The 19,803-nt window shown below is 38.3% G+C and overlaps 1 protein-coding gene across 1 annotated transcript in view; it reads right to left on the minus strand.

The window, feature by feature from the left end:
• Window positions 1-19,803, minus strand: part of nme5 (NME/NM23 family member 5) — a 65,010-nt gene that overhangs the window by 36,834 nt on the left and 8,373 nt on the right. Inside the window, exons 2-3 of the mRNA XM_076292808.1 lie at window positions 19,285-19,490; window positions 7,418-7,518 (exon numbers count right to left, since the gene is read on the minus strand). Coding sequence (XP_076148923.1) covers window positions 7,418-7,518; window positions 19,285-19,490 — 307 coding nt within the window. The remainder of the gene's footprint in view (window positions 1-7,417; window positions 7,519-19,284; window positions 19,491-19,803) is intronic.

The following is a 19,803-nucleotide window of genomic DNA, read 5'->3' on the forward strand; positions in this document are numbered from 1 at the left end:
GCAGCCTACAGTAGTCCAGTTTGAGAGTGACGAGTTCGTGGTCAAACAAGTGCCCAACATATCGGTTTCCATGTGTAGAACTGTGCTGGATGGTGTGCGTCCTTTATGAAAGTAAGTGTTTTATAGAGTTACAGACATGAGTCATGTTGTAGTGGTCAACATAAATGTGCCCCTTCTGTTATTAGAATGCTAAGCGGAGAAGCATGCTAAGCAGAGATTAAGTATCATTAATTTCTTGTGTGGCTAGCTATAGGGAGGAGATGTATGTTGCTAATTGGGATTTATGTTGTTTAGTGTAATGTCATGGTCATTTAATATGAGATGCTTGCACTCGTAACTTCGTCACTTGTAACTTTAGGACTGTTTTTTTTTTAACTAACAGTAATTCACGAAGTACTTTAGCCCTAAAAGTAGCACCTAAGTCTGTGACAGCTTAAAAGAAGTGGCGAGGACTCCTAACGCGATGTTTTGAAATGCGTCTATAATAACTACAGGAGCTTCCAATCGCGAGGGAACTTGCATTGTAGGCATAACTAGGGATGCAATAACACCACCAAGAACCAAAACTAGCCTACTCATTGTCAACATGTACATTCAATGTAACGTTTCATGTGAATCAAATTAAAATGTTTTCTTTGCAAACGTAGGCATATGGTGACAGATTAATTTAATAATGCTGCTGTGTGAATCACGGTATGCACGAATGAAGTGGCCACTTCATAATGGGACTCACTGTATGGAAGTAGGCTAAGTAAAATAGAGATTTTTCAAATAAGATAAGGTTATGCCCGCTTGACAACGGCAGAGATAACTGGCCTTTGGCCATAGCAACCATCCATTTAGAACGACTGGCCTTCATAGCAACCAAGGATCTTAGCTGTGATTCATGTAGCTACAGTATGCATGCAATGTGATGCAAAGTATAGACCCTTTCAACAAGGTAAACAAAAACAATGCTTGAACATTCTATTTGGGCCCTAATCTACTTCCTCTGCACTAAGATAACATATGGTATGTTAAAAAGGAAGTCTTGTGGGGCCAACTATGATGCTGATAATGGAACTCTCTTGAAAGGGTCTATAGAAAGTTGATGAAATCCGGCATCTTTTGTGTTTGTTATTTTTTAAATGTATTTGTCATGTCTTGATGTCACGGGCACGCTGGCGACTACGCCGCTCCACCCAGCATCTTTTGTCTTGTTGTTATGTGTCTTGTTTGTGGAGCGCTTTGGGTTGCACTCTGTGCATGTTAAATGCGCTTTAAAAATAAAACTGACTTGACTTGTATAAAGTATAGAAAGGTGATGAAATATACAGAGACAGGTCAAGAAATATAGTGCAATGTAGACAGTAGTATACAGTTGATTTACAGAAGGTGGTTTAGAGTAATATGAATTAAATATAAATATGTGCAGTGTAGCAGTTATCTCATACAATAAGTAGAATAACATGTAGATGTAGCAGTAACATTATAATAGTAGAAATAATAATATAGATATATGCAGTGTATTAACAGAATATAATAAAACAGAATAAATATGGATATTCAATATGACAAATATATAACAGATATGTACATAACATACAGCTATGTGCAGTGTGGAAACAGTGTCATTGTAGTGCAGAAACAACATTATAAGAGTAGTAAGAGTAAGTCTATGTGCAGGATGAATAGTATGAAGATCAGTAGAATAACTATGTATAAATGTAATTACAGTAGGCCTATGTACATTTGTAAATAAATAGAAAACTATGGGTGAGAGGGATAAATTAATTTTATTTAATCGTAAAAGTAAATTGCATTCAATTAAATTGCAATTAAAAATCTTTCCAGTAGGCTTTAATGTCACGCAAAAAGTACAACCAAAGCTGAGCTTGATCAACTAGAACGTCTAAAGAACCAGAACTTGAGTGTAGTTTTTTGCTGGGTCCCAGGCCATGTTGGTCTGAGGGGAAATGAGAAAGCGCCAGACCTTAAACCTATACTGAACTCTTACATCACAGATAAGTGGCAATCTGAATGGGATTAATGTACCAACAAGCAAGGAATGTGAATTTTGGCACGTTTTCATGATCCACTGGGTCGTTATGGGCCACACAAAATACGGTGTTGCTAAAATTACTCCTATTGTGGCTATTAGAGACATGCGTTCATGAGTATCCAGCTACATTCAATGAGTTAAGTAAAATACATTCACACACACACAAAAAACATCACTAATGTTGTGGACATTCCTTTATTCTGAGATACATCAATAGGCTCTCAAAACAATCCCAAACAGACATAAGGTCTTTATAGAGCAAATCCATATCAGATTATTTGTGAAATAAACCAGTAAAACAGAATTAGGGGATGGAATATATAACATTCACACTCATAGCTCATATTTCTAAAATAAATCAGTGAAAAAGTATCCTGACAAACAAGCAGCATTTTAATGCCTTAGTCATATTTCATAATTTCACATTTTTCTCTAGGTTACCTGATAGCCCAGTTTGAGAGGTGCAAGACGCGTGACATTATTTATTTTTGCAGCCAATCACTGCTGTTGTTTTATTTTATTGATTTGATTTTAGTCATAGAAGCTAAATTCAAAGGCAGGCCACAGGTAAAAGCCAACGAACCGCATTCACCCCGCAAGGCAATAGTTGAATAGAGCTCATTGTCAACATGTACATGAAATGTAACGTTTCATGTGAATCAAATTAAAATGTTTTCTTTGCAAACGTAGGCATAGGTGTATGGTGACAGATTAATTTAATAATGCTGCTGTCTGAATCACGGTAAGCGTGAATGAAGTGGCCACTTCTTAATGGGACCCACTGTATGGAAGTGGGCTAAGTAAAATAGAGATGTTTTAAATAAGATAAGGTTAATCAGAATTCTACGATATGCCCGCTTGACAACGGCAGAGATAGAACTGGCCTTTGGCCATAGCAACCATCTATTTAGAACGACTGGCCTTCATAGCAACCAAAGATCTGAGCTGTGTTGCAATGTGAGGCAAAGTATTCACCTTATTCCGCGCGCATACATGGGGGCGCTAGCTTTGCCCACATTGTCTCCGAACTTCCGTTTGAGCAGTAGCATCCATTGCGATACATTGAGATAGCAGAGCTCTATCGAGATGACGCATCATCTGTTATGGGTCATCCTAAAGTTAGGAACGTTTATTTAGGATTTTGGTGACTTAAGACATTTCTGTTATACACCTTTCCTATCTGAAGTTAGGAAAACACAGACTTTGGAGCGGCTGTTCTGTAATGACTTTCTAAACTAGTTACCATAGTTACCAAACAGATACGGATTTGCGAGTTTCTCCATGATACAGCGGCCACTGCCGCATATCGTCTACCCACTCCATAGGGGTGAATAGCCTTGGGTAGCGAAGTACAATTGCAAATCTGACCTCCTGATGGCATTTGTCGTTTTCCTCCCAAGATAGCCTCTCTATCCTCTTCTGCTGTGTTATCCCAATGAAGCTAACTAGACGTAGCTAACCGACCGGAAGTTTAAAGACAATGTGGAATTTTAAAAAATGGGCGGGGCTGAATAAGGTGAATAGAAAGGTGATGAAACATACAGACAGGTCAAGAAATATAGTGCAGTGTAGACAGTAGTATACAGTTGATTTACAGAACGTGGTTTAGAGTAATATGAATTAAATATAAATATGTACAGTGTATTAGCAGTTATCTCATACATTAAGTAGAATAATGTTTGTAGATGTAGCAGTAACATTATAATAGTAGAAATAATAATATAGATATATGCAGTGTATTAACAGAATATAAATAAACAGAATAAATATGGATATTCATTATGACAAATATATAACAGATATGTACATAACATACAGCTATGTGCAGTGTGGAAACAGTGTCATTATAGTGCAGAAACAACATTATAAGAGTAGTAAGAATAAGTCTATGTGCAGGCCACACATTTTTAAAATAAATCAGTGAAAAAGTATCCTGACAAACAAGCAGCATTTTAATGCCTTAGTCATATTTCATAATTTCAAAATTTTCTCTAGGTTACCTGATAGCCCAGTTTGAGAGGTGCAAGACGCGTGACATTATTTATTTTTGCAGCCAATCACTGCTGTTGTTTTCAGGGATTAAAGTGAAAAAAAATCGTTTGACTGAACTTTTTTCAGGCCATAAGTCATACGTTGTTCATATCTACCTATAGAGATAGCACCCCTTTTGCGGTCGCGACCTATTGGTTTTTAATGTACAAAAAGATGCAAACAGCAAAGTAAAGGGAGTATTCGCCTTATTCACACAGCGGCCATTGTTTAAACCAAAACGAGGCTACAGGGTACACTTACTATATAATTAATGCCACCTACAGGTGAATGTATAGAACATAACAATCCTATGGTTTGTGTACCCTGTAGCCTCGTTTTAGCCGCCAATGGCCGCCATGTGAATAAGGCGAATTGAGAGTGTTCTTGATTGAGATTGAGTTTTCCTGATGAACAAAAATATATTTTAGTACCATCCCTGACCATTGCTGATTAACCATTGCTGTTCTTTTCTACTGCAGCAATATTGTAGAAAGGCTTTAACACACTCTTATTTAATTACTTCAGGCCAAAAGTGTTTAAAGGGGAGATTTCTTGTTAATATGCAATTCAACACCAAGTAAAATCTATAAAATCAAGTTTGCAAGACTTCCCATTTCCTCATCAAAGTAACAAATCAGAACATTCTAGATATTGTTCATATTTCCATTTGTTGCCTCATCCGCATTTAATGATAACATGGTAATTTTGAGTTTTACAGACAACTCAGTTTTCCAATGAGCAGCAATACTGTGTGTGCTCATGCAGGAGGTCTGCGCATTTGTAACGACAATCTGGAGACGGCGCTTTTGTCTTCAGCAACAGATTGTATAAGGTTGACAAGAGGTTGCGATATGGTTAAGGACAGGTCGTGTTGCGCTATGAAAGAACATGCGTAGCCTACTTTCTAAACGTAAAAACGGTCAGCCATAGATAAACGTAGCCTACCTCTGTCGTGGTGGCTAGTTGCACCAGGTAGGGAAGATGTCCTGAAGTGCACGAACGTTAACCTTATGGCGGTCTTCTGATTGGTGGCGTGCTAAAACGTTTTCCTATTGCATCCATAAACAATTTTCTTGCAGCGAACCGCGCAAAAGCAAACTCCTGGCACTTTAATTTCTTTACACCATGGCTTGTTAGTTCTCCCCCGTTTCCAACAGCTGCCCATCTGCATTTATTTTTTAACTTTTGACACCTGCCTTCCTTTAGCAACAACGCATCCATGACAGCTAGTGGCCTTGCCAAATAGACGCACACAAATCATGACGCTAATATGCGAGGTTCTGGTAGGCCCACTGGTTATGGTTTTGTGCTATAAATTAATATTTTATAGCAATGTTTTAAGTTGACTATTTTAATTGTATGGTTATTTTTTGTCAACATACACTCACAACCTATTGTCGTTAAAAGTGAGGCCTAAGCAAAATAGGCTACAAGGCTGTCTGTGCGTCACAAACACGACTGACCCCCTTACTCGACACGCTCAGGCAAAACCTTCCGTCGCAAATTGTGAAAAACATTGTTGTATGTCATAACAGACGGGATAATAAATTGCATAGGCTACGGTTTATATTGCGTCGCTTTACACATAATGTTAGTTGCATTGATTAAAAACTGTAACAATAATAGTAGCCTACATCGGGTGGCATAGCAGGCTATCTGTAAGTCATAGGTGACACCCAAAATGAATGACCTCCCCTGACAAGAGTTCGCGATAGTAAGTGTCTACATTGATGTACGGAAAGAACACAGCCTCCGAATTCGCACATAGAGCTCACAATATCATATCCAAAAAAGTTAAACGGATTGGCCAACCTCATCAGCTGTCTCGATTGTGTCACTATAATCCAACTTTTAGACCGTTATAGTCCTCCATACGTGTTCTTTTTTTTAAGCAAACGCCCGAGACAAGTGTGTAGCTACAACATACAAAGCGAAACTCATGGCTGACGTAGGCCGTATAGGACGTATCTTCTTGAGCGGTCACCGATTGAGACACAGTAAGTTCTCAAGAACACTATTAGGTCTTTAAACATTTACCTAATATTTGTAGTTGCCTTAAAAAAGGAAAAGCAAAGGTGACAGTCCCCCCCCCCTCCTATTTTTTTTCTCATCGGATCTGCATCGATCTCAAATATGACATTTCTAAAATCAAATTGACGGAAATCCGTCCTATGACGGAGAACTTTAATCCTTGTGTTTTATTTTATTGATTTGATTTTAGTCATAGAAGCTAAATTCGAAGGCAGGCCACAGGTAAAAGCCAACAAACCGCATTCACCCCGCAAGGCAATAGTTGAATAGAGCTTTTGAGGTATTGCCACTGCTCCAACACTGAAAGGCACTGTTAGAATGCTTGGATCAAGCCAGGTTCAGCATAGCATATGTCACTGTCTGCTCACGTTGGTGACCGGACCAGGGCAAGCACACTTTCGCAGTTCCCGCCGGAAATGCAGTCTAGTTGCTACTAGGCTCCCTCTATAGTACAGTATTTGTATTTCACACAATTTTCGTCAATACCACTCATGGCTTGCATCCTTCTCCATGGACAAGTATGACTTACAAGGTAATATTTCATACAGATAGTGACTATTGTAGATTTGATTTGATTAATTTGGAATAAAGACATATTCAAGGGAAAGAAAAAAAACATGACAAAGTGCAAGCACTTATTTCCATCATGGTCCATCATTGCACCATTACTGCAAAGCAATCTGATTCTCCAGGTTAGGTGAGAACGAAGTTGCAAGACTGGTACCATCTACATGGTACGGGTAGGGCACAGCTGAGAAGGCGTGCTATTCCTAACTATTATGAGTTGGTTTACGACCAAAATGACTTCAAATCTGTTATATTAAGGTAAAAAACTTGCTTTGGATGCCTTCAAGTTTTCTCTTTGTCTCAGTTGAGGAGTTGGTGTTGGAGATTTGACTTCTGTTTGAAAGTTTCACAGTTATGTTGGGTTAACCTTATTTTGGGCCAAGAACTTTTTTAAAAGTATTAATATAGGAAATAATTTAGGGAAATAAACCCATCTCTTTTTAGACCCTGTACCCCTGCTTCTACTGTGCGGTCCCTCACACACACACACATACCAAAGATTTTTAATATGACATCAAAGAAACTATGAAGTTGGACCGAAAGGCTCATTGGCAAATTTTCAGCATGTGTTAATATATTAATATGTTCCAACATACATTCTAGCAAGGAATCTGAAGAGCAAACCTTGAGGAAAAAGGGCCGAGGAAAAACTCGAGAAAAAATGTGTTGTTTTTACTGAAAGATGACCTGTATACTAATCGGCAAACACCAAATAAAAAATAAGAATGCATTTGTTAACATACTCACAATCTGGGAACATGAATTTTATCTCTCGTTCTGCAGCAGAAAAACTGTCACTGCCATGCACAGCATTCCGAAGGTCAGAGGTCCCATATCTGACTCTCAAGCTGTAATGAGGAGTTACAAACTAATTAGTAAATATTAAGTTAACAAATAAATGTATTGTCTTTAGGATTTCTTTTTTTTTTTGTCCTTCCAACACTTCCAATGAAATAATCCTTCATTTAAAGGCCGGGACACACCAACCCGACGACTGACCATCGGCAGAAAAGCAGTCGGACTTATCAGTCAGCTCCCGTCTCCCCGAGTCGGTCAAAAAAGTACCTCGGAACACACCGAAGTGACGCCGAGCGTATGTTCTGCGCGTGCGTGAGACGTAATACATTTCCGTAACAGCAGGCGGCGCTAAAAGATTCAGAGCCAATGGAACGAAATGGCACTAGTTTCGGACTTCTCTGGTTAAGCAATAAGAACATATAAATATAAATTGTGTACTATTTTATTGTCATTGCTTGTGTGTGATGCCAACACTCTTTCGGACACAGAATAAATAATTTAATTTTAAAACTCTTTTAAAACGCAACCGCAGCCGTCTTTTTCTGCAGCTCAGAAGTTGAGAAATATTCAACTTCTTTTTTTTTTACAAGTATTTTTATTGTTTTAAAGAAGGTCCTTTCACAATGTGTTCAACATGTGTACATTACATTCAACTAGTCACCTAGTAACTCCCATCCCACCCACAACAATTATGCCAAGAGATAAATTCCTTGCAAAAAGCAAAACAGAGAATTTAATAAACAAGTAATTAAAGTAAAATTAAAGTAACTTATAAGGGAAAAAAATAATAATAAAATATAAAAATATATATATAAAAATAATAATAATAAATAAATTAATTAATTAAAAAAATCATGGTGATTGACTAATTTTACAGCTTTGCACTATCTGCTATTATGAAGGAAGAGTTGTTAGATTGTCAAAGTAGGTCAGTAGAGGATCCCAGGTCTTATAGAATTTTTTGTTGGATCCTTTAAGGAAATATTTGATCTTTTCCCGTTTTAGAAACAACATCAGATCCGAAAGCCATACAGATGCTTTTGGCGGAGTCACTGATTTCCATTCTAAGAGTATTCTCCGACGTGCTATGAGGGTTGCAAAAGCAATAACAGTCTCCTTACTGCTGGGCATTACAAAGTCTCCTCCTTGCACCCCAAATATAGCTGTTGCAGGGCTGGGTTGTAGATCCAAGCCAAAAGCCTCATTCAAGATCTCAATTACTGATGCCCAAAACTCACTTATCTTAGAGCATGACCAGAACATGTGTGTTAAATCTCCTCTGGCCATTCTACAACGGTCACATAAGTCGTCCTCGTTAGCATATATTTTGGCCAGTCTAGCCTTACTGTAATGCATACGATGAAGAATTTTGAACTGAATTAAGTTTAAACGTATGTGTTTGAATAAAATGACGAATCTGCAGGAATCGGAAGAAACTGGATTTGGAAATATTAAACGTGTTGGAAAAGTCAGTAAAGTTAGGAAAGCCCTTGGCTATGAAAAAATTATTGCAGGAAGTGAGGCCCTTATGATTCCACTGTCTGAAAGTGTTGTCCATCTTAGCAGCTGGAAAATTATGATTATTGCAGACAGGACTAAGTATGGAAAGACCAGACAAATTAAATGTTTGCCTAAACTGTATCCATATCCTCAGTGTAGAACTTAGTACTGGACTGGAGGAAAACCGTGATGGACAGAGGGGGAGCTTTGATGTAATCAGCGCAGCAAGCGATGTTTGTTTACAACATTTTGCTTCTGCATTGCACCAGTCTGTTTCAGGGGCCTGGAACCAATAAACAATTTTTTGTAAATTTGCTGCCCAGTAATAACCCATCAGATTAGGTAGGGCAAGGCCACCTTCTTTTCTTGGTCTTTCAAGATATATCCTTCGTATCCTTGAGGCTTTATCTCCCCATAAAAACTTTGAAAGTTGCTCATCAGTTGAGCGAAAAAATGACTTTGGTAGAAAAACGGGAAGACTTTGAAAAAAGTACAAAAATCTGGGTAGGACATTCATTTTTATGCAATTAATTCTCCCAGCTAAAGATAAATAAAGAGTACTCCAGCGCTGAAGTTCAGACTTCAGTTTTTCAAGCATGGGAGAAAAGTTTGCTTCAAATAAACCAGAGAAGGAAGGGGTCACAAAAATTCCCAAATATTTAAACCCTAACTTTGACATAGAGAAGGGCAGGTCTGCATCCTTAATCTTGTGGGCCTTGTCATTTATGGGAAAACATGTACTTTTAGAGTAATTGATTTTATAACCAGAAAAGCTACTGAAATCATTTAAAATATTTAAAATCACAGGTGTGCAAGACAAAGGATCACTAATGTAAATTGAAAGATCATCTGCATACAGTGAGAGTTTATATTCCATTTCCATCCTATTAATACCAAATATAGATTGTGTAGTCCTAAGCCTAATTGCTAGGGGTTCTATTGCAATAATAAACAGCAGTGGGCTTAGGGGACAGCCTTGACGCGTTCCTCTGGACAATGGAAAATATTGAGAACATAACTTGTTGGTAACTACCGCAGCCTTTGGGGAAGAGTACAATAAACGAATCCAGGATACAAATTTTGGACCAAACCCAAGCCTATTCAATACAGAAAACAAGTATCCCCACTCCACTCGGTCAAATGCCTTCTCTGCGTCACCACCACCTCTGCTACATCCCTGGACGGCGGAGAATGCACCACATTCAAAAGCTTGTGAATGTTAATGAATGAGTGGCGTCCTCTGACAAAACCTGTTTGGTCGGCTGAGATTATACTTGATATTACGGTGTTAATTCTAGCTGCTAAAACTTTGGAAAGTATCTTGACGTCTACATTCAATAATGATATGGGTCTATATGAGGCACAGTCTACCGCATCTTTGCCTGGCTTCAGTAAAACTGTGATAAGAGCCTCTGTGAGGCTCTGTGGTAGGGATGACTGATCAAAAGAGTAATTAAACATGTTAAGAAGTAAAGGTGCCAGTTGCGAAGCAAATTATTTATAAAACTCTACTGGGTAGCCATCTGGCCCAGGAGTTTTCCCACTCTGCATATCCCTGATTGCACTCTCTATTTCCTGTATGTCCAGACGTTTTTCCAGGTTTTCACTTTGTTCCTTTGTAATATTTGGGATGTCAAGATTTGCTAGAAACTCTGTCATAAGAGTGGTATCTTGGGGGAATTCTGACGTGTATAGTTTTGCGTAATATTCTTTGAAGGTATTGTTAATTTCTTGTGGGTCTACTGTCAGGTCCTGAGTTGTTTTCCTAATAGTTGGAATTAGCCTAGATGCAGACCTGACCTTTAACTGATGGGCAAGGAGGCGTCCAGCCTTCTTCCCATGCTCATAGAAAAATGCTCGCGACCGCAATAGGCCTTGTTCAGTCTTCTCTGTAGATAATAGCTCGTATTGTGCTTTTAAATTCAATTTCTCTTTGTATAATTCAGGGGTTGGGGCATTTGCGTATTGTTGATCAGTTGATCAGAGTCTATTAGTTTCTCCTGTGCTTGTTTCCTTTCTTTATTGCGTGATGCTGAGAATGAAATTATGTGTCCTCTGAGAACAACTTTTAATGTTTCCCAGAGTATGGATGGAGATACAGAGTCCGTCTGATTGGTTAGAAGAAAATCGTCTATTGCTTTTGCTATATACTGACAAAAGCCTGAATCTGAGAGTAGGGTTGTATTCAGTCTCCAATTTGGCTTTCCAGGGCACTAAAGTGTGATGTTGATGTCAAGGCTGATTGGTGCATGATCCGATTCTACAATAGCAGTGTATTCTGTAGCTTTTACTGCCGGGATAAGACGTTTGTCAATGAAAAAATAGTCTATTCTTGAATAGGACTGATGCACATGAGAAAAACAAGAAAATTCTTTCCTAGTTGGGTATATAAACCTCCATGGGTCAATACAACCCATCTGATTCATGAGATTGAGAAGACATCTAGACATCTTTGATGTAGGTTTCATTTTGGGGTTAGAACGGTCCATAGTTGTATCCATCACACAGTTCATGTCCCCACCAAATATCAAATAATGAGTATTCAAATCAGGTATCCGTGCCATTATCTTCTTAAAAAAGTCTGCGTCATCCCAGTTCGGGGCATACACACTAACCAATACCACAGGAGTGTGAAAAAGATGGCCTGATACTATAATGTAACGCCCTTGGGGAACTGAAACTATTTCTGAGGCAGTGAATAAGACTTTTTTGTGGATTACTATTGCTGCTCCCCTGGCTCTACTACTAAAGTTTGAATGGAACACCTGTCCTACCCAAGCTTTTCTTAGTAGTATTTGGTCTTGGACCCGCAGGTGTGTTTCCTGTAAAAAGGCAATTTCAGTGTGTAGTCTCTTTAGATGTGTAAATATTCTAGCTCTCTTCACTGGCCCATTCAGACCTCTAACATTCCAACTGATAAAGCGTACTGCAGATCCTCCTGATACACCTCTACTTTCTATGTTTGTTGTGCAGATAATAAAGCATGCGAAGCTGTTTTATAACCATGATAAAAATATAAGGGAAAGGAGAAAAAAAAAATAGGAGAAAGAAAAGAAACCCTTGACAAAAAAGTCCTACCCACCTCAAACAAGAAAAAACAAAAACTCTAGGTTCATCCTCTGAACACTGACGAACCACAGCCCTACAGTACTTAAACTTCCCGTAGTCCATCGTCACGTTATCCTCCCCACATTGCTCCCCATTATGCTATACAGGTTAACACACATTTATGCAGTCACTGTTCTGACTTAGCATAGGTAAATAAGCCTATCCATTAAATCCACTTAAATTCTAGCAACACAATGAGGCTAGGCCAAACAATAAAACGGTTGCATAGATCTCCATTTAACGGACAAAATAGGCCTAGCCACAAGTAGAAAAAAAAACAGGAAAAAAAAAGAAAACAATCTAAGCAAAACGTTGCCTCTTGCTGTTCACACCTCGGTGCGCAGGCCCTATTAGGCTACATCGGCCTGCTCGCCTCAACATCAACATCAGGGCTAAACGTTTCGCTTCTAAATGCAATAAGATGGCTATGCATCGTAAGAGATGTGCAACTTACAAATTTTAAGCAGATCGCCAGTCCATTTCACCCATGGGTCTATTGTTAGTGAGTCCAAAGTAGCCTAATCATCATCTCCGTCCGCAGGCCCATCTGGTTGTTTGAAAGCAACTCGGCGGTCGTAAAAATCTCGAGCCTCCTCAGGTGAAGAAAATATGTGCGACTGCTTTTCAAATTCAACTCGTAGTCGGGCAGGGTAGAGCAAATTAAAGCAACACCAAAGAACTTTTCATCTGTCGCACGCACTATTTGTTTATCCAGCACCGGCTTTGCAAATAACAATGTCCACAGACAAGGTAGAATAAGTTGCATGATTTTATGAAAGTACGATGTATTGCGACATCAGATGCAAGTCAAATTTGTAGTTTCTCATGTCTCATTCCATCAAACTACAGATCCGCTACCCGATGCAGCAAACTTACATAGTGCGGTAATAGCCGATAGAGGGCCGCGAAGCGAATGCAGAAAGTGCCGTTCACCCTGTTACGAGTTGATGAACCACTGAAACGATTTTGGAAACATTATTTTAAGGTACAAAAAACTCTTTGGTGTTGCTTTAAATCGCACATTCTTCCCATAAAGGAGCTGTTTGACATCCTTAAATGCTGCGCGTTTTTTCGCCAATGCTGCTGACATATCTGGATAAATCCTCAGCGCAGTACCGTTGAACTCCACGTTGTTCGTCCGGGCCCACCGCAGTGCTTTTTCCTTCTCCTGAAACCGGTTGAAGCAGACTGGTGTTGTTGAGGCTTCTGGCCAAGAGATCGGTGTGCTCGTTCCAGTTCAGGTGGTTTGTCAAAAGCGCCTGGCATAAGCTGCATTACCGTGGTAAAGTTGGTTTTATATTGGACGTTGGATATTCGACACATTCGAAAAATCTATTTAGCACTGACTACAAGGGTCGAGTTTGTGTCAAACCAACTTTAATGTGTTTAAACAAGGCCTGCCTATATTACACAAAGCTTCTTTTGTCCAAAAACCCATGTTTTGATTTTATGAATTTTTTATGCTGATGAAAGATTTCAATCTATTATGCGGCTTCACTTAGTTGCCACTTCCACTTTCGACCTAGCCATGTTAAAACACATCTCTTGCACTCAGCTAACTGCCCTTCATAGTACACAAAGCTTCTTTTTCCCAAAAACTCCCTCTTTGATTTTATATACATTTTTTACTGTAAAAAATTTATATAAAATCAAAGAGTGAGTTTTTTGGAAAATATAAGCGTTGTTTGTTATGTAGGGCATTTAGCTGAGTGCAGCAGATGTTTTTTGACATGAGTAGGTCGAAAGGGGAAGTCGCATAATAGATTTATAGCATTTTTAATAGTAAAAAAATAATGTAAAATCAAAGAGTGAGTTTTTGAAAAAAAAAAAAGCTTTGTGTACTATGTAGGGCAGTTACCTGAGTGCAATAGATGTATTTTGACATGGGTAGGTCAAAAGGTGAAGGCACATAATAGATTTATAGCATTTTTGAATAGTAAAAAATTTATATAAAATCAAAGAGTGAGTTTTTGGACAAAATAAGCTTTGTGTATTATGTAGGGCAGTTAGCTGAGTGCAGCAGATGTGTTTTGACATGGGTAGGTCAAAAGGTCAAGCCGCATAATAAATTTATAGCATTTTTGAATAGTAAAAAATTAATATGAAATCAAAGAGTATGTTTTTGGACAAAATAAGCTTTGTGTATTATGTAGGGCAGTTAGCTGAGTGCATCAGATGTGTTTTGACATGGGTAGGTCAAAAGGTCAATTCGCATAATAGATTTATAGCATTTTTCTAAAGTAAAAAACTAATATAAAATCAAAGAGTGAGTTTCTGGAAAAAAGAAGCTTTGTGTACTATATAGAGCAGTAATCCGAGTTCACCAGATGTGTTTTGACATGGGTAGGTCAAAAGGGCAAGCCGCATAATAAATTTGAAACATTTAACATTAAAAATTGTATAAAATCAAAGAGTAGGTTTTAGGGAAAAAGAAGCTTTGTGTACTAGAAAGAGCAGTTCAGGAGATGTGTTTTAGTATGGGTAAGTCAAAAGGTGAAGCCGCATAATAGATTGAAATCTTTTATCAGCATAAAAAAATCATAAAATCAAAACATGGGTTTTTCGACAAAAGAAGCTTTGTGTAATATAGGCAGGCCTTGTTTAAACACATTAAAGTTGGTTTGACACAAACTCGACCCTCGTAGTCAGTGCTAAATAGATTTTTCGAATGTGTCGAATATCCAACGTCCAATATAAAACCAACTTTACCACGGTACCTGCATTAGCATGTTGGATACAAACTTCACTGTAGGCTGACCTTTTTCGCTGTCCTCCGGAACATTTAGAATCAGATTAGCTCTACGTGAGCGATTCTCCAAGTCCTCCAGTCGGTCAAATAGGGTCGCGTTTTGGTCCTCCAAAAGTTAGATCTTTTTCTCCGCAATGTTCAGCGCAGTGAAGTTGTCCCCAGTTAGAGATTCAGTTGCAGTAAGCCTTGCCTGGTTACGGTTTCTGTTAATGCGTTCACTGACTGTTGGAGAGGAGCAATCGACTCTTGAATTAAAGTATAAATGTCCTCTTTAAGCGAAGCTCGTTGTTTGCCCAATTCAGCAACTAGTTGATTCATGGAAACTCCAGTTGAGCTTGGTGTTTCATTGGAATCATTGCTAACCATGGCGGAGACTTTGCTAGCAACACTGGTTCTTGGCGTAGCAGCAGATGATTGTCTACTGTATGCTTGCTCATTTTGTCAGTCAGTAGGCTACTGTCTTCTTGGTGTAAAAGTATTGTTTTCTTGTCGATTCAATTATTTCTACAAAAATGGCCGTGATGTCGTTTTTTAAAGGTTATACTGTAAAGTTAAACGGGGAGCTCTGCTACCTTGCGACTTATCTCCTCATGGCCAAAAAGAGAAATATTCAACTTCTAGCCGAGAAACGCCATACTGTACGTCACGCTGTTTTTTTACAGTTGACCAATCACATTTTGTATCCACACGTAACGTTAACGTAAGACGCGTCCAGCTGCTTTTGGGAACAAAAACGATGGCAGATTTCTTTTTCAAACTGAAAAAGCGGTCTGCACAACGCTTAGTCTGAACGTACCCTTAATTAGCATCAGCCTTGATTGACCTTCTTCTTGTAATGTAATGTTAGAGTTGTAGTCTACAGTGATTACATATACTGCAATTTCTTTACATTTTTTGAAAACTTGTTCCTCCATCTTAACAACATAGATGCAGAACTGGATTGTTAATGGAACAGTTTGGAATATTTACATATGAAAACACATTCACCTCTAGTTGCTGAATTAGATAGATAGATAGATAGATAGATAGATACTTTATTGATCCCCAAGGGGAAATTCAGGGGGTCTCATAGCATATACAGACATCACACACAACATGCACTTACAGCAGAAATGGTAAATATAAGTATAAGTATAAACATATAACCAAACTCCACTGTACAATAGAGACAGTAGGAGATAAGAAAAACTAACAAAACTAAATGCTAAATATACTATATAAATTAAATGTAAAAAGTCCAGTGTGCTTGAGGGTGATCAAGCATGAGACGCTTGCAGTGACAGGGCCTGTAGTTCTGTGTGCATGGTGAGGTGCTCAAGAGAGTGAGTGTCATGGTGAAGATGCAAAAGTAGTCAAACAGTAGTCCTGTAGTTCTGTGTGTATGGTAAGGTGCTCAAGAGAGTGAGTGTCATGGTGAAGGTGCAAAAAGTAGTCCAACAGTAGTCCTTTAGTTATGTGTGCATGGTAAGGTGCTTAAGAGAGTGAGTGTCATGGTGAAGGTGCAAAAAGTAGTCCAACATTAGTCCAACAGTGCAACAGTGCAATAATAAGGTCTAGTTCCATTAACAGTGTGCAATACGCATGCATTCTGTGGCCAAGTTCATTTGGATTCCATAGCTGTAATCACTTCAGGAAAAATTGTCCGTTTTGGATAAATAAATTAAAAAACGCACAACTAAGCACCTTTCACCCTATGCACATTCTGCTCTTAACTTAGGTCTGTAATTTACGCGCCATCAAATTAAGTTTTTTGGGGCAAATTCTTTTTGTTTCTTATGTAAACAACTCTTACGTGCAATCTGCCACTGATTACACGCTTTTTTAGCTAAGTACTTCTGAGTGCTATATTAAAGTTGAGGGCCACTACAAGGAGAAACAGCATATTGCGTTTGATGTTGACAGTAGGCCTAGTTCTAACCACATGTAGGTTACACATAGAATGTTACAAATTAATATTACAGTCAAATTTGGTTATTATTAATTATTATTATTATTATTATTTTTATATAGAGGCATCCCATTGCGACCCTATGTATATAAAACAATTTTACTGTAGCTGTAGCTTTTTTTCACTACATTCGGATTAGCTGCCTGATACATGAAGAGAACAAGAAATGGAGAAAAATCTATGTGATGCCTTGGTAACATTATTAGGTTGGATTTTGTAGTTAGGCTGCTGCAAATTTGTATGGCAGTAGTTATAGCCAAATATTTGTTTAGAGTTAGACTAGGCTAGCTAACGTTACACTGACACAGCCGAACTTAATGCTCTGAATTCGCAGCCAACATCTAATCTATAACTTTCTGATCACCAAGTCAAAATTTCCAGGTTAACCACAAATAATTCCACTACTTTTTAATATCATCCGATAACTAATTCAATACTGATTTATTGCTTAGCCTACTTTCAAATTGTAGCCTAATGTTACCTGTAACAGTTCAACAAAGCAAAACATTGCGAGCTCAATGTGCATGTGAGTTGCTATGGGAACACAGACACCAATTTTAGGAAGAGGGCTGATGCTGACTGGTCTTCAGCTATTTTGGTACGATTTATTACCTATCCAGAAGAATACATTTGAGTCATTATAGGCTCTGGCTTATTATGGAGCATAATAGGAACATAGTTGTAATTACAACTAGAGAACGTAATTCCAGGGAATTACGAGTGCATGAAAATGACGCTAGGACAGACATGGTGGTTGCACAGCTTAATAAAAGTTGATAGTTTAAAAGTTCAATGTAAATTGGGAGTTGATCACACTAGTTGACTAAAAAGCCCAGGCTGCCACAGTTGTGGGCAGAGGACACAATTGGCGGGAGTCATAGCTGATGACGACAGTTGGATTGGCTGAACAGTTAAATAGTTGGATAGTTTAAATGGTTCAAATATTTCATAGGGAATTATTGTAGTGAGGACTTTTATTTTGAAACAGTTGACGGGAGTCATAGTTGATGACAACTGACAGTTGGAATAGTTGAACAGTTAAAAAGTTGGATAGTTTAAATGGTTAAATAATTTAATAGGGGATTATAGCAGTGACGACTTTTATTTTGAAACAGTTGTGGGGAGAGGAAACAGTTGACTGGAGTCAAAGTTGATGACAACTGACTGTTGCTAGAGTAGTTATGGTGGTTGCTATGCTGGTTGCTAGGTTAATGATGTTGGTTGCTAGGTTTTAATGGAATGTGGTTGCTAGGCTGTTGCTAGGGTACTTGAAGTCGTTGCTAGGTTGTTGCTAGGGTGTCCATGGTGGCTACTATCAGAAATAAAGGAGTTACTACAGTGGTTTGCTAGTATAATCATCTTGGTTGCTATGGAAACTGACATAGATGCTTCATTTCAATGGTTGCTAAATTGGTTGCTAGGTAGGTGGTGGTTTAATATAGTAGGCTAGAGGCATAGTTGATGATAACTGACAGTTGGAATAGTTGAACAGTTAAATAGTAGGATAGTTTAAATGGTTAAATTATTTAATAGGGAATTATTGTATTGGAGACTTTTATTTTGAAACAGTTGTGGGCAGAGGAAACAGTTGAACAGGATCTGTAGTCTTAAGAGAGCCAGATTGTATGCTTAAAGCCTGAGACAGACAGTTGCTGGAGGTGGCCGGAACCATATGGCTCTGGCCGGAACACTTGGCATAGGATTCCAAGTGCCCTATTGTGATGCCATAATCGGCAATGTTAAGTCTATGGGGAAATTTTCAGTAGTTTTTAATTAATAGTTCAAAAAGTATAAAAGTTACAAATATGAAAAATACATTCCACACCATAACGCAGTTTGAATGAAGTTTCTACGTTAAATGGTTTAAGCCGCATTAGACGCGGAAAAAGCGTTAGAAGAAGAATAATAAGAAGAAGAAATCGGATAACAGTAGATTGCATTTTCATGCACTCTAAAAATGATCAGGGAGGGAAAATTCAAGGGGGCACATGCCCCCTTTACTTCAATGGGCATGACGCCTCTGGTTTGAGTTCCTGTTGATATCTAGTGCACGATGGGAAATAATTTAAAAGAATCCAGTTGCAGTCTTGTAAATAGTGACCCTGCAAGATCCCTAGTTGTTGCAAATTCATTGTGACTAGTCTGTGACTTAAAAACTCTATGACTTGTCTTTAGATGTGAGAGGGTCTGAGACTTTAATCTTTCAAAAATCTTTTCCAAATATGGAATCCACACTGGAAGCGAGTAAAAATGGACTTGTAAATGGGAGAATTTGGGCCCTCTTAGTAAACAAATATATCCTCTGCTGCAACAATCACACATTGCTTTGCAAAAGTGCATCTCTAAAGGTGATATTTAAACAAGTGCACAATTGCAAATATGAATGAATTGCAATCTCATCAAGAGTTTTTGGAATTGGATTGGATTGATCTTAGAATCATCTTCTTGGCCAACCCAATCCCTTGCAGTAAATTACATTAAAACACGAAATGAATATGTAGTGACACTTACCAATCAGGGTGTGTCTCTCTTGCTTTTATGCTGTTCACTGGGCCCATCAGCACCTTCCAGACTGCAATGGCCTGGTCTCTGGCCAGTACAAGGGCAATGATTGGTCCAGAACTCATGAATGCTGTCAGACTTGGGAAAAACAGCTTTCCATATTGTTCAGCATAAAAGTCACTGCATTGTTCTGGACTCAGTTGTAGCTGCCGTTTCTGTCACACATAAAGAGAGATATAATAGACACATTGTATGAAGACAGGTATAGCAGAAGACACACAACAGGGCATAGTACATGATGGTACACTTAGTAAATGATACTAATTACAGTGCATGAAAATGCACTGTACTGTTCTTCCAATGTCTTGTTATTCTTCTTCTTCTAATGCAGTTAATGCAGCTTCAACCACTTAATGTAGAAAACTTCATTCAAACTGCGTTGCGTAGGTCTTACTTAGGACATGCGGACTTTGTATTTTTCATCTTTGTAACTTTTATACTTTTTAAACTATTAATTCAAAACTATTC

This window comes from Alosa pseudoharengus, unplaced genomic scaffold (genome assembly GCF_046254945.1).
Source record: "Alosa pseudoharengus isolate Yale_2024_CS ecotype anadromous, Long Island Sound unplaced genomic scaffold, YU_APseudo_1.1 YU_APseudo_1.1_scf_19, whole genome shotgun sequence".
NCBI classification, from domain to species: domain Eukaryota; kingdom Metazoa; phylum Chordata; class Actinopteri; order Clupeiformes; family Clupeidae; genus Alosa; species Alosa pseudoharengus.